This window comes from Equus quagga, chromosome 6 (assembly GCF_021613505.1).
Source record: "Equus quagga isolate Etosha38 chromosome 6, UCLA_HA_Equagga_1.0, whole genome shotgun sequence".
Taxonomy (NCBI): Eukaryota; Metazoa; Chordata; class Mammalia; order Perissodactyla; family Equidae; genus Equus; species Equus quagga.
Genome location: NC_060272.1, coordinates 32,488,936 through 32,505,161, shown reverse-complemented (window position 1 = coordinate 32,505,161; position 16,226 = coordinate 32,488,936). Strand labels below are relative to the sequence as shown.

The 16,226-nt window shown below is 34.8% G+C and overlaps 1 protein-coding gene across 10 annotated transcripts in view; it reads right to left on the bottom strand.

Moving 5' to 3' along the window:
* The window catches only part of MYCBP2 (MYC binding protein 2), a 255,562-nt gene that overhangs the window by 83,583 nt on the left and 155,753 nt on the right, over nucleotides 1-16,226 (bottom strand). For all 10 annotated transcript variants that reach the window (XM_046664365.1, XM_046664367.1, XM_046664368.1 and 7 more), the window contains 6 exons: nucleotides 12,092-12,307; nucleotides 7,430-7,485; nucleotides 5,162-5,277; nucleotides 2,883-2,980; nucleotides 2,075-2,191; nucleotides 1,234-1,374 (listed from right to left, as the gene is read on the bottom strand). In XM_046664365.1, coding sequence (XP_046520321.1) covers nucleotides 1,234-1,374; nucleotides 2,075-2,191; nucleotides 2,883-2,980; nucleotides 5,162-5,277; nucleotides 7,430-7,485; nucleotides 12,092-12,307 — 744 coding nt within the window. The remainder of the gene's footprint in view (nucleotides 1-1,233; nucleotides 1,375-2,074; nucleotides 2,192-2,882; nucleotides 2,981-5,161; nucleotides 5,278-7,429; nucleotides 7,486-12,091; nucleotides 12,308-16,226) is intronic.

The following is a 16,226-nucleotide window of genomic DNA, read 5'->3' as shown; positions in this document are numbered from 1 at the left end:
AGCCAATTTTTTAGCCACAGATCATAAAGAATTATTCTTTCTCTTCCAGATTAGTCCCTCTTTCCTTTTCATTTTTAACCACAGATACAAATCTGAGGCAAATTTAAGAAGATTTGATTTAAAATTTTATATCTTAATTATAGATTTACCATTGTTTAACTTAACTGCAGTAAAGCAGTAAGCCAATACTCTCCCAACTTTATCACGCATCTGTTAGTAAAAAATATATACAGGTATATCTCTCCCCACTGTACTATTTTAAACATATCCAAAAGAATATAAAAAAGAATGAGATCAATAAATATAAATAGAAGTTCCATTATTTTCTTTCCCAAATAATCATCTTCTTATAACTGCCCCTTTGGAGAACCTTACTGACCTATGAAGGAGAAAAACAAATAATATATTGAATGGTTTGATATAATTAACTTTGTACACTGATTTTTAAGAGGGTCAACTGTTTAAGACACTAGGGTTTTCTTAAAATAAAATTCTCCTCAGTGCTACTTATTAGCAGTGTCATACAGAGTACATACAGTTGACAGTGATGAAAAGGAAGAAAAATCATACTCTTCTCTTTAAATTACAAAAAAAGCTGTGGGTTACTATCATAGTTGGTGATATGGCAATCTTGTGAACACTGGCTCTAAGAATTCTACTGCATTTGTCAAAGAGGCTCAACGAATTCTCTCAGACGCTAGAATTTAGCTTCAACTAGAACACGACAGCACCACAAGTCTAAAAACCCATGTTTCATTTTAACTCAAAAGAATTATAAGGCAAAAGAGAGAAAAGATTCAAATTTACACAAAACACAGAGAACTAATTACAAAATGCTAACATAAAAAACAAGCACGTTACACATGTTTTTGCACGTATAATAACATGGAATTCACAGATTTTAGTTTGGAATTCATTCTAAACAGTAAAGTGAAGAAGAAAGGAAAGAAAATATGCAACTACTCTCATTTCCTACACATTTGAAAGGAATTCATTAAGCCTAGTTTTAATTTACTACTTCTCGCCTGTGATGAATCAAATTAAGTATTAAGGTCCTGAGCCTTGCCAAACTCCACCTTCATTACACAGAAGCTCTTAAGAATTTAAGCATTTATAAAATAAAAAGTTATTTAGTTGTGGTTTACCTCAGAACTGAAAAGCCTTAATTAAAGAAAGCCCTGTAATGAGGACACAGCACACCTATAAAGCTTTTTAAAACCACCTTTTACTTACGTCAACAGGCACCAGAAGACTCTTGCCGAGATGTTGATTAAAAGAGAGGCACCAGGCTTCAGTGTAACCATTCATGTTAGGAACATACTTCTTTATCGTCTCATCATTCAGTCTCAGCCACACACCATCATCGTTGTGGATCTACGGGAAATAAGCAACAAAAACGAGCCATGCCTTTCTGTAACTCCTCTGAGGGTAGAAAGGGCTGAAAGGCTACAAAGCAGGCAAATAATGTGGAATGTGGAGACTACACATCTAGTTTTTGCAGAAGGTAAGTATGAGAGAAACTTAAAGAAAAAAGCAGCAGGGAATGCCAAGCAATACAATAATTTACATGGTAACACTGTAGAAACAATGTCACTTAGGAGTTAAAGCACAAAGAAGTCACACTTTAAGATAAACAGTTTAAATATGAAATCAGAAGCTTCCCAAAGACATAAGTCTTCCTTCCTCTCAATTCAGATTTTAATAATCAGAAGTTACTTGGTTGTACTACTAGAAAAATGTACTGTCCAAAGTTAAAGCAATACAATAAACACATTTAAAAACAAATGTTTAAAAATTCAAGAAAAACTGTACCCATTTTCAGGGAGTAATTGTAACAAAGCACTGACTACTATGTTAATTGAGTTCCTTTCATGTTAAAAATATAACTTCAGTTACTTGTTTACTGACAAAGAAAATAAATGAAAGTTTGAAACTCAATGAACATATTCTGCAAAACAAATTTCCGAACTGCTTAAAACATATTCTAACAGAAGATCTGTAACGTTATTTTTGTGCAAACAACACAAAAACTTTCTGCCCAAAATTTATTACCCAGTGTTTCTTTACAAATTACCTCATCAATAAAAGTGATGGTGCCATTGACTTTCACTACGCCTATCTGCTCACTCTGAAGGGAAGGGTGGCTACGGACACGGAGCCCCGCACTGTCCTTGGCTACAAATTTTCGAACCTGAGAAGCAAAGATAGACAGTGAGACAGGGAAATCATGGAACAGAAGTCTTACAAGTAGTAAGAGGTAAAACTAAACAGATTTGAAAGTATAACTCTGAAAAGATTTCCAAAATTACTTGTAGCTCATTACCCTTTGCAAATAATAGTGGTTTATTTATAACAACAACAGTAGAACTTTTATAAAGTACTAAAATGTGTATTACTGAAAAAAATAAGATTATTAATATACATTTATAATTTCCTTCCTAAATTTTGAAGCCATATGATAAAATGGAGAAAAGAACCATTTATTTCCTTTCAGAAAGGTATGATATCCTACTACCAAGGTCTCCTTTTTACTAAGCAGTTTACTAAAATTTCTATACTTAATTTTTAGACATTAGGAAATTAATTTTTCTTTTAACCTTGAAAACCTTACACACACAATTTCAGTAGACTTTTTGTTAATTGTAAACTTGCAGTAAAAGAAAGTATACAAGGCCTATAAATTACTATAGCATTATACAAAGCAGCCAAAAAGTATAGGTTCTACAATTTAGACATGATCTGAATTACTATGAACTACTCTCCAAATTTATTTAGGGATATTTAGAATTCAAATATTGAAATCAAGTAAAACACTACATGTTTCACGGCCACCTTGAAGCATCAATGAAGAGAATTAAATCCTGATCTCACTCTACCCTAACCTTATTTGGCTGAGGTTCAGTCTTTGGTTTGACCAGCTGAGTTCCTGGCGGTATCATCCCCTTTGGTGGGTCTTTTACTTTTACTTCTAGGCCAGCATCTGTAAGAAAAGGAAGGGAACTGTAACATTTGAAAATAGACAGCAGGGAGGATCTTAAAACTAACCCTATAAACATTCACAGGCTATTTTAAACAATGAAAACAAATATCTGAATTCTGTTCTTTCAAGGTGATTGACATTTAATAGCTAAAAAAGAGAAATACTTGAAAAATGGCCCTGAGATTCTAAAAGGGAAAGAGGAGGGGCTCTGATTCTTTAACTGGAACATATGAAATGATAGGCTAAAAAAATCAAAATACTAAAAAAAGAAATCCTAGTGTGATTAAATGCTCTCTCACAACATCAGATCAGAGCACCACTCGTCATCCACACCACTCATCTCCGTGACTAACAGGCAGCACAGCATGGTGGTTAAAGGCTGGGGTGCTCACGTTAGACTGCCGTGGATGCTCCCACATCTGCTGCCAATCGTCTGACTCTCTGTGCCTCAATTTTTTCCTCTATGAAATAGGAATGAAAATAGCACCTATCTACCTCACTGAGCTGTTGTCAGAACGAAATGATTTAAAATATATACATTGTGCGTAAAACAACGTTGGATATATATTAAGTGCTAAATAAATGTAAACTATTACCATCATCATTATTCTAATGAATTATCATCTGTCCTTGTCTATGGTCAAGCAAGGTCCCAGCCTACTAACAGTTTGGTCACCTCGGGAGAAAGTTGAGTTAAGAGGGCAGGCAAAAAAATAGATGATTTTAAGTAAATATGAATCTTTTTCTTCAGTTTCATTCCAAAAAAAAGATATAAGTGGATTTCTCTTATCTACTTTATATCAGTTTCCTTCACCCTACTATTAGCAAAAATGAAGCCATTCTTGACTACCTCCACTTTTGAATTCCTGCTGTAATTTGTTCCTCTCGCATGTTACTACTTATATTCTACTTTGTATGATTCTGTTTGCCTGTTTTACCTTGTAATTGTCAGTAAACTGTTAAGACTTGAAAGGAACTGTCTTACCCAAAACAATGTTTTGCTCAGAACCAACAAATGTTTGCTGAACTAAAGTCTTTATGGATATACTGAAATAAAGGAGAGTGCAGCAAAGGCTGAGGATAACGGCCTCTGGAACGGTACAGACAAATATGACATATCTGATACTACACAGTTGCATTAACATATATTCTATACAGTTACATCAATGCAAAGTACCTCTTTACCTCCACCGCAAAAACAAACTAATTAAACAAGAGTTTCCCAAAGACTATTTTGGCGGAATGTTAATCAGTATTACTTTTATCTCTACCTGGCTTCCTCTTCCCCACATACAAGGGTCTCAAGATTAAGGATTAAACAAAGTTAGACAAGATACTTCAGGACTTCTTAGAATGCCTAACATGTTAATGGGAATTGTATGAATGTCTAAGATAAGACTATAATATAGAGTCATCCCTTGGTATCCACGGAGGATTGGTTCCAGGACCGCTTGAGAATAACAAAGCCCCTTAGCCGGCTCTCCGTATCTGCAAGTTCTCTGTATCTCATAATTCAATCCGTGGATGTGGAACTCGCAGATACTAAGGGCTGACTGTACCAGGTTTTCTAAATTTATCTGATCATAGGAACCCTTTTTCTCAAGGAAAGACAGTGTTACAAGGAATTTACATCGACAAACACTTATCAGGGCTTTCTTGTTCTGCTGATGTCCTATCACATGGATAGTTAAAAATAAAGAAAAAGATTAATGCCCAAAGGAAAAGCAATATACTTCTCTAAGTTAGCAGTGGATAAAGAAAATTCATTCATTCAACAGTATGTATTGAGCAGTCATTACATTCCAGGCACTGAGCTAGACTGGGACATCCAAAGATGAATGAGATGGTCTCTGCTCACAGCTAGGAAAGGAAGACAGATATACTACGAGGGGGGACCAGGTATGCACAGCCTTACACAGCAGCATGGAGATCATACCTGGTCAGTCACACTAGAGAATGGAGAAAAAGAGTCAGGAGGGCTATAATGACACCATAAATTATTGCAAAATTTTAAGGACTTATGAATGTACTAAGTAAATACTCACTACAAAGGAGGAAATGAAGCCCCAGATAAGTTATGAAACCTGTCCATGTCTATGACACAAGTTAAAGGGCAAAATAGAACTGAAAGACGATTTTGATTCTAGTTCTTTGTATTAACTATAACTTAAAAAAAATTACCTATTTCAATGCCATCAATGGTAACATGAATAGTGTAGAGTCCAATAGCCCCTGGAGTCCAATTTGCACAATAAGTGCCATCATTATTTACACGGATGAGCATATTCTCACTGGGTCTGAAAAGAAATAAGATGGATATTGGAAAATTTACTTTTGGTTAAACAGCTGACAACATCATTAAGACACATCAGCAAACACTTATGTTTTGATTGTATTATTGCAATGAATGGCAATCCTACTGCTTTGCCATACTATGTTTTCCTACTCTCCAAAATGACTGAATTTCCTTATTTTTTTCTCACCTCAAACCTCCATCGCCCTCCTTCCTCACACTCATGACCTCATCACTTTCTTCAGTGAGAAAACAGAGGCAATCATATTAACAAACCCCAAAGTTGCAATCAGATTAATAAAACACTTTCCTCTGCCTTCTCTCCTGTTACAATAGAAGAAGTGTCCTGGGTCTTATCCAAAGCCAGCCCCTCCACTTGTGTTGTGAATTTCATTCCCTCAACACTTCCATGCTGTAATTATCTTGTTCTCTCTCGTTCATCACCAATTTCTCCCACTTCACTGGATCATTTCTATTTCTATTTCATTTCTAGACAAACTTCAGAATCCTCCATCTTAACAAACACCTCCCTCCTTGATATTACAGCCCTCTCTAATAAAGTCTCATATCTCTTCTACCATTCATATCAAAATTTATCCAAAGAATGGTCTACAATCACCTGCTCCATTTCCTCATTTCCAATTCTCTTCCACAACTTATCCTTACTAGGCCTTTGTTCCCAACACTTCATTGCAATTGCTTATGTCAAAGTCACCAAAGACTTTTACCATGTCCCCAAATTCAATGGTCATTTCTTCGTCCTTAGCAATTTCTCAGTAGCATTTGATAACTGACATCTCCTACTTTCTTGAAATACCTTCTTTTTGCTTATGCAATTTTCTCCTTTTTTTTTTTTTTTTTTTTAAGGAAGATGACCCTTAGCTAACTTCTGCTGCCAATCCTCCTCTTTTTGCTGAGGAAGACTGGCCCTGAGCTAACATCCGTGCCCATCTTCCTCTACTTTTTTTTTTTTTAATATGTGGGATGCGTGCCACAGCATGGCTTGCCAAGAGATGCTGTGTCCACAGCCGGGATGTGAACCGGTGAACCCCAGGCCGCCAAAGCAGAACGTGCGAACTTAACCAGGGTGCCACTGGACCAGCCCCATCTCCTGGTTTTTTTCTTACCTCACTAGCCACTCTTTCTCAGTTTTGTTTTGTTGTCTCCCCCTCTTCTGACCATCCTTTAATTTATAGGATGCCCTGGGATTTAGGTTTAGGTGTTCTTTTTCCTTCCAATACCATCTCTCTAGTTAATCATTCATCTATTCCTCAGTTTTAAATACCATCTCTATATAGATGACTCCAAAATTTATTTCTCCCCTGAATTTCAAACTAATATTTATAGTTGCCTGGAAATAGCCCCACTTGGATAATTAAGAGGCATCTTGGCATCTCAATTTTAATGTATCCAAAGAAAAACTTTTATTTCCCACTCATGCCAGCACCCAACAAAACAAAATTTCTAGACTGTGCATTAAAACTCTACTTTGTATACATGTCAGATAAAGTCAGAGTAATCTATTAATAAGTCATGTGATATGTGATGCACTGAAAGGTATAAGTAATTATGCTTTTTCACACTCACTTTGGAGCTTTTTCTAAATTCTCTACAAAGTGATCTCTACAGAGTACAATCCATTTAATCATTTTTCCAAGCATTTATTTTAAAAAGTACCTCTCCCAACAAGCAAATAAAACAGTAAGTCAAAAAATCTGCTTAAATCAGGAGTTAGAATTATTTAGGGGCTGAAAAATTAAGATCTCAAGACCAAAAATAAAAATACAACACACACTGAAATCTCTCCGCAATTCATTAGGTGAAGGGGAAAAGGAATAATTGAAAAAAATAGCAAAAACAAAACAAAAAAAATCAAACTAACCAAGCCTAAAGAACCAATTTATGTATTTTTAGATACTAGTTCCTCTTTCTCTAGTACCTTACTTAGTATTATGCAATATACTGGCAGTATTACAGTTGAATATCAATACGCCTGCAAATCTATACATTATAAAATCTGTGGCAAATCTCTATTGAAATTAAAAACTGTTATAAAATATTTATTTATGGAGAATAAGGTTGGATTGCAGGATGATTTTAGATGCAAGCAGTTGAATGCACATGTTTCTGCTATGCTTTGAGAAAATAATCTTTACCTCTTAGGAGTTGGTGATGCAAAACGCAGTTCTTCAAATGAGTAATTTTCATAAACCTTTAAGAGACCAGTAAGAATCATAAAATCATTAGAAACATTCTTAATTAATGTAGTGGTAGAATATTCAATAAGTGGTGTTGAGACGACTGGTTATTCATCATATAGGAGAAAAAGAAAAAACTCAATTACCTACATCACACCATTTTCAAAAATAAATTCTAGGTGTGTTAAGAGCCCAAACGTAACACACAAAACATCAAAAAATTTAGAAGAAGCAAAAGATAATACCTTTTGAGTACATTTAAAATTTTAAAATTCTCTAAGACAAAGACACTATAAAGAGGGCAAAGATAAGCCTTCACCTGGGAGAAGGGAATTTGTAACTTACATAATCAAATGGGACATGAATCCATAATATATAAAAAACAAATCAATAGAAAGGAGAGAAACAATACAAAAGAAAAGTGAGTAAAGATCATTTACTGAAGAAATCTGGAAGGCCAATAAGCATTTGAAAAGTTATTCAATTAGACTGGGAATCAAGAAAATGCAAATTAAAACAACAAAATAATCATATCAGTCATCAAATTATGCTGGTAAGAACCAAGTGCTAATGAGAACATGAAGTACCTAGCAGTTTGATACACTGCAGATGGGAGTGTAAGATTTGCCAGTATTTAATACAGCTGAAGATATGCATGCCTTACAATCCAGCAATTCCACTTCTAGACATATCTTAGAGAAACTCTTGCTCATGTACAAAAGAAGATACAAACAAGGATGTTTATTTCAGCACAGTTCGTAACAGTGAAAAAAACTAGAAACAACCTAAATGCCCATCAACAGGAAAATGAACAAATTATGGAACAGTAATACATTGGAGTACTTTAAGGCAGTTAAAATGAATGAACTACAGCTACACGGCTAAAACCTCAAAAGCAAGCTTGAGCAAAATACTCACAAAACAACGTGTATATGACACGAATTTTATAAACTTCTGAAAAACATTAAAAAAACTCTAAATATCACTTAAGGCAAATCTTTATTCAGTAAAGTATAAAAACATATCTGGGAATGAGAGCCATTACATTCAGGATAGTGGGTTACCTCTAGGGAAGGGCTAAGAATGGGTCCAGGGCAGGGTTTACAGAGAGTGCAATTGTGCTGGTAACAATCTGTTTCTTAATAAAAATAACAAAAACATCTGAAAGAATTATGGTAAAATGGAAAGACAAAAATGGGCTGCAGGTACATCAAACTTGTCACATTATTCCTGATAATTTTGTATTCCTGTAACATTACCAAATTAGTCATTATCTTGCAAGGTTCAGCTTAAGTTCTCCAACTGTTCATTCACTTCTAACTTCCACTGTGCTTATAGTCAAGACAAGCATACCCTCACCACTCACAAGCCCCCTTCCTTCTCCTCACCCTTTCTATTTTCACGAAATTTGATTTAGAAATGATCTGGCTGACTTCACCTACTAAAAAGTTATAAATGAGAAAAATGTAATTTAAGGTTAAGTCTTTAGCAAGAATACAAAGGTGTGAATAGCAGGAAAATCCAGGTTTCCAGGTTCCCAATACAATGTGTTTTCCACTCCACCATTTTCTCTCAAATACATATTATTATATTTAATAATGAAAGAATAGATCATATACCACTTTTCTATCCTCCACGAGATTTGGCTCACAGTATCTGTGAATGGTTGATATAAGAAAATCCCTTTTCCTGGAACATGAATCACCATCTCAAAGAGACAGTTTGGGAAGGGTATTCTGTAACTGGTCTAACCCTGGGCAACTCAGAGCATTCTTGAAATACTGCTTTCAGTTCTGGTAACTGGACGTTCCAAAGAAATTATACAAATTTAAGCATGTTCATAGGAAACTAAAAGAATGATTAAGGAAGCAAGGAGACCAGAAACCAAATCCCTTAAATAAAAGTTGAAATGAATGAGAATGTTTAGCTTTGAATTTTTTAACTGTAGTGGACAACTCATCCAAAACTCCAGCTTTAATCTTAACTTCAACTTTATTTTAGCCACTCATACCAAAAGTCATAGACCTGTGACATTACTCAGAATTGTTCTCTCTCTGAAATGAAAACAAAACAGCCTGCCCAGTTGTTCTGCCTCAGTAACTCCTACTATGTCTATTCTTAGATTTCTAGTCCTTCTAACCCCCTCAACTTTCTCTCTCTGAATCCTCTTCCATCTTCCTTTCCAAACCAATTAGGTCCCACTGTCCTTTCTTTAAGCATCATATGCTCCACTCCCTTCTTTCACTATTCTTTTGATTAACTATCTGGCAAAATTTCAATGCTGAACCCAATCCAAATAATCTTATCCATGTTCATATCACTCACACCGCACTGTTTATGTATAATCTTCAATTTCAACTGATTCTTTAAGGATATCTGATGAATCTTTTCTGATCAGTCCTCTTTCATTCTCCACAATGACTATTTCATTTGTCCCCTTTGTTTCAAAATCTTGACTCTAAGATTCATCACTCCCATCTCCAAACTAAAACATAATGATTATTAATATAAGTAATTCTTTTGGCTGCACAACCTACAAATTTACTAGCATCTGAATTAATTATTTTCTTTTCCCTTTCCTGGTAGAGTGAAAGAGGCAATACTCCTCCTATTTAAGGCCAATTCCTGCATCTGAGGTCTAGATACTATTTTTATCTTTCTGAGTAGCTTCATGGTTTCCTTCCTCTAACTGTCTCCTTATCAGTATTAAAACATGTAAGTTTTTCTATACTCATTTCCAAACTCTAAACCCGTCACTCAATTCCATTTCCTCTGCTTCTTTTCATAAGCAAACATCTTAAAAGACTTACCTACACTCATTTTATCTTTAGCTATTTTCACTTCCTCTTCATTTATAAATTCATCAACCCACTATGCTTCTAAAACCACTTCTGCCAACATCATTGCTGAATTCACTGCTGCTAGATTCTTTTTAAAACTTCACTTCTGCAGCATAACATGTTAACCCTTCTTAAACTGCTCTTTCCTGGACTTTCAGGACATGCTATAAGGTAGCTGGGCAAAGTAGTTGGGAAAATCAAATCTGGAGCCAGACTCCCTGCCATTTGTGTGGCCTTGGACAAGTTATTGAATCTCTCTGTGCTTCAGTTTCCACATATGTAAAATGGGAATTAAAACAGTAATTCATAGGGTTGTTGTGAGGATTTAATGAGTTTTATATGAAAAGTGGTGGGGAAAATGGCAAAAGTAAGTACTGGTGTCCTAGTTTATGTCTTACCTGTTTGGCCAGTATTCCTACCAATGTGGTATGTATTTCTCTTCCCTTTTTCTTTCTTTCTTTTTTTCCCCTCTTTTATCTATTGCATGTAAATCAATCTTTTTCAAAGTGAAGGTTTTGAATTTTAATCAAAATTTGTATTTGTTTTACATGCAAATTATTAAACCTCTTTCCAGACCTACTAAATCTAAATCTTTGGATGATCAGAAAATCTCTGTTAATAAGTGCTCCAGAGGTAGACAAAATTTGAGAATCACTGATATTGGTGTTTCTTAAGATCCCATACTGGAACTTCTCTCTTCACTCACCATAGAAAATAGATATCACCTACTTCTATGACTTCATGAGTAATCCAAGTGCTGATGATCCTCAAATTCTTTTCTTGAGATTAGACTGACCACTTCTGGTGATCCAACATCAAACTTTCTTTTATAGATTTCACATGGGTATTTCAGAGATATCTAAAACTCATCACGTTCAAAACTGAATCTACTGACTTCCTCAACCAAAACCTGTCCCTGCTTCAAAATGATCAATCTTACTACTTAAGCTCAAAATGTGAACTTCATCTTTTATCCTACCTCTTCTCTTTACCCCATCCCCATTAGCCTCCAAGTCCTACTGATCCCAACTATCACTTCAATCTATTCTAATTGACAATTTACTAGTCCAAGGGATCAGCATATCTCACCAGATTAAATCAATAGTCTCCCAAAGAGATTAACCCAAATCATGACACTTGAGCATCTGCCAAATTATATTTTACATATTCCACTATGATCTTTATAAAACACAAATCTAAGCATGCCGTTCCTTTAACCGAAACCCTTCAATGCTCACCACTGCTCTCTGATAATGGCAAAATTCTTAATGTCCATCTTGATAATTTAGACTAACATCTGCTCTGAAAATAACTAAAAAAGCTGGACAATATATTTTTAAAAATCTGTCTTAAAGGCATCAGATTGCTAAAAGGCTTGAAGAAGCAGGAAACGCAAAGAGACGAGCCTGGTTGGGAAAATCCCAAAATTAAAGGAGGCCCAGGTAAACGCTGATCCCAGAAGGGCTACGTCCTAGGAGTAATGGTCACCTGGAAACAGACAAGTACTTCTGCAAGAACTGAAATTCACTTTTCAACAATCTCAATCTCTGACTGGATTAACCTGACCTATAATTGGTAACCTCTCTAGACATCTGCCATAGACAAACGAAAATCCTCTTTGGAGGACAATAACATCATTTTAAAAAATATGCTGCAATTTTTACATCTATCAACAGCTTTCTAGACCTGTAATTTTGTGTCTGAATTTGAATCATTGAAATGTTTGTTAAATAAACGAATGGTGAAAAATAAAATTTTTCTGATAAGTAAAATAAATTACCTTCATCATTGTTATGGCAATATATCGAGCCTCCTTCACTATCATCGGTTCATAGGAAACATCCAGCTTTGGTGATGCCAGCCCGCCAAAAGTCATGTCAGTGTTAGAAGATGCAGCTGTTACTGCAGGACTGCCAGGAATCCTTTGAGGTTTCTTTCCTTGCTCTTGTTGTAAAGATGTTTTTTTCTGAGAAACAGGAACGGCTTTCACTTCCACCTAACCATGATATTATAAAAACCAAATGCTATCATTACATAATTGTCTGTGACACCTCCAAAAAAGCAATTTATAATTACGGACTCATAAGTCTAAAAATTCTATGCTATCATTGGTCTATCTTGGGCATTCCCTTGAAAGCCTTATTTAACAGTGCCAGAATGACCTCAGGATGGTCCGCAATATGGATTCTGAACACAGTGTAAAAGAGAGGCCTTGTTTTTGGAATAACAATCACAGATATCAAAACATAAAATAAAAATAAAGGCCACCACTAATTAAGTACAGGAAAGACAGTAGAATGAATCTACATTGAAGTCTTGCAGAGACTAACATTAAATTATTTAATCAGGTAATTCAAGTATAAAAACTTTCCCACAATCTCCATATATTTTAAAGCACTAATCTCAGTTTTAGCTGCACTGTTCTACAGAAGAAAATGCACTCCAGTGATAGAAGTCTTAAAAATTAACACATCATAAAACAAATCTTATACCTAAAGCCTAAAGATGTTTACTTACTCTAGTGCAGAAACAGTATTATTAGATAGCTCTATCACTAACATAAACTATTTGAACTAAGTAATCTCAACTTTTCAACTCAATTTCTTCGACCATAAAGGGGGTATCTTTCATCTACTTAACTGTAGAAACGCAAAGAACAGATTTGCTAAGGCACGTTAAAACACTGAAAGTACAAATTATCTTACAACCAATACTCAGAAATACTTTCCAGGAATTATCACAAAACATTTTATTGTTGTTTACTTATGCATTGGCAAAAAACACTTGATTCCTAGGCAACCACAAAGTTACCAACAATTTAAATACTACTTTGGCTCTTTATCAGGTATCATTCTGAGGTTCACTCAAAGTTTCTTCTGTTCCTTACAGATACTACTTTTGTGGTTGGCAAGAACAGGTAATTCAATAACAGGATTTTCATAGAAACAGGAAGGGTAGCATAAATGAAAGTGACAGTACTACGTAAGCAATTGAGGGACATCCCAGAAATGTGGAATGTTAATGTTTATTTTTCTTATTAATGCCATTCTAGGGAGGCAGTAGTTTGAGACTCTTACTGTCTACATAAAATTAAGTGTGGCTGGCAAATATGTTCCATTAAAAAACCACAATCTTTGGTTGCGGTTACGAGAAATCAGTATTTGGAATGACAAAATGCCCTGGAAATATTAAAAATTAAAAATCCATCTTATATTTAAAACGCAGAAGTTTAAAGGTACATAGCAAAATTCTTCAGCTCATATACACTGCTACCATTAAAAGTTTTAAACTTTAAATGTAATTAAAAAAGCAAAAGAAAAAAGTAAATGCTTCTAAAATTTAAGACACTTGATTTTAAATTATAGCCACTATCTTTATACACACCATTTTGATTTAATTTTTCTTTAAACAACTATATTTACCCTAGGTAAACTAACAGTAGAAGTACATTTGCTGTGTACTAGGAACTTTGAAGTAAATCACTGAATAATTTTATACTCTAAGATACTGAGACATAAATCACTGAAGAAATCACTGACATTTCTGCTTTTTTAAATAAATTGTGCTCCTTTTAAAAATTTTTGTTATTCTTTTATTTCCTATGTGACTTTCTCTTTTCACTAAATAAGATTTCCTTGGAATAATAATTTTATAAGTAAAAAAAAATACCAATAATACTTGGTGCTTTAAAAAGCATTTTGGATCTCACTAAAATATTAGCTGCAAATCAACTTTTATGATTCAAATAATTGGGTATTACTACATAAAGATACTTCAACAACTTTTAAGTCTAAAATGCTCCTAAAACTTCATGTGCCATCTATCAGAGGCTGAAAATAAAACAGATTAAATTAATTTTCTTTTCAGCTAATATAACAACGTGATATTAATGAATTAAACATCAATAGGTACACAAATCACTTTTCCTAAATAGTATTTACAGGAGTTTCCTAGATACTGTTTCTAAATTAGAGATAAATCTGATATGGATTTTCAGCATACTAAGCAAGAGCTTTGGGGCAAAGGAAAAGAGAGTAGGAGAAGCAAAATATACGGGAGAAAAAGAGGAAGTAAAGAAAGACAGACCATGTGGTTAACAAAAAGAGCCAAAAGAGGAGAAGAACAAAAGACAAAGCATAAAGTCTGATTTTGAAATGTAAGATATAAACAAATCCACAGACCAAAGAGGAATAAGAGACAACAAAACGAGAAAGAAGAAAACATAAGAAAATATAACTAAAGAAATACCATAAGCATAACAGTATGAAAACTAAAAAGAAATGTTATGCTGACCTGGAAAATGGTTATTACAATGTAGTCACGTGAACAAAGAACTTAATCTTGGGGGCTCAAAGTCTGGATTTAACAACTCACTACATATGCTCAAGTGAGACATTCTCAGTGAAGACACAAGCCCCTCAACATATTAATGCGTATTATGTTGTGATCAAGATTCTGTCCTTAGGTGGAGTTATTTTTCACAGCACTACCACAGTTACTTTACTTTCTATTCAATTTTTTTTGTTGTAATTTGTGATGCTTTTGGCATTCCATAGAGTAATTCATAGTGGCCATGAAATCACTTTGATGGAGTACGATCTTCATTAAAAAAAAAAGTAAGGGGGCCGGCCCGGTGGCACAGCGGTTAAGTTCGCACGTTCCGCTTCTCGGCGGCCCGGGGTTCGCTGGTTCGGATCCCGGGTGCGGACATGGCACTGCTTGGCAGCCATGCTGTGGTAGGCGTCCCACGTATAAACTAGAGGAAGATGGGCACGGATGTTAGCTCAGAGCCAGGCTTCCTCAGCAAAAAGAGGAGGACTGGCAGTAGTTAGCTGAGGGCTAATCTTCCTCCAAAAAAAAAAAATAAAAAAAATAAAAAAAAAGTAAGATTGAAGAGAAAATATCAGAGTGCAATATATTATATAAATATGTATTTTATATATATATATTGTATGTAATTAAGAGTATGTACTATTCCATCCTATACGTGTATGTTTGGGTCTTGATGCAAACCCTTTCTGTGGGTCATGGCCAAAACTTTGAAAGACACTGGTAAACACTGATTTTTGCTTAGTATCAGAGACATATATTTTTATCAAAGTCATATACTTTTCCATACAGTTTTATTCACTGGTCTTAAGACATGTGAACTATTATGTCTCTTGTCTATTTTTACTGTATCAGGAAAGAGTCTCCCTTGGCATTGTGTTTCTTTATGGTATAAAGCAAAGAATGTACAAGTAATTGAAATAGTTCTACCAAAAGTACCATTGAGGTAAAATTAGCTGCTCCATGAGTTAAAACGGATTTTGTGGTTTAATCAACTCTAACCTCCAAACAACCAAATCACTTTGTGATACAACTTTGGGGGCTGGGGGCTCAGGGCTGGGGATTGCCTATAAAAATTTTCATTCAGGGCCGGCCCAGTGGTGTAGTGGTTAAATTCACATGCTCTGCTTCAGCGGCCTGGGGTTCACGGGTTTGGATCCTGGGTGTGGACCTACACACTGCTCAACAAGCCATGCTGTGGCAGCATCCCACATAAAAAACAGAGGAAGAGTGGCACAGATGTTAACTCAGGACCAATCTTCCTCACGAAAAAAAATTAAAATTCCTTCAGTATTGATTTTTTCAGAAATATAATAAAAGCTTTAAATGAGATATTTACATTAATAGATTATATCACAAATGACTTAATTTTAGCCATTACAATATGCTCAAAAAATGTGATTATTAATTAATGTCTCAGGAAAGGGGTATCCAAAGAGCTCTATATTCATCAACATAGCACACGACTATTTCCATTCCTCATTCTTTGCAATCCAAATTCATGTATTTCTAATTCATTTCGTAAGTATTAAAATTATATTTTAAATGTTGTTTCAATAACACCAAATGCAGAATGTATTTGAGTC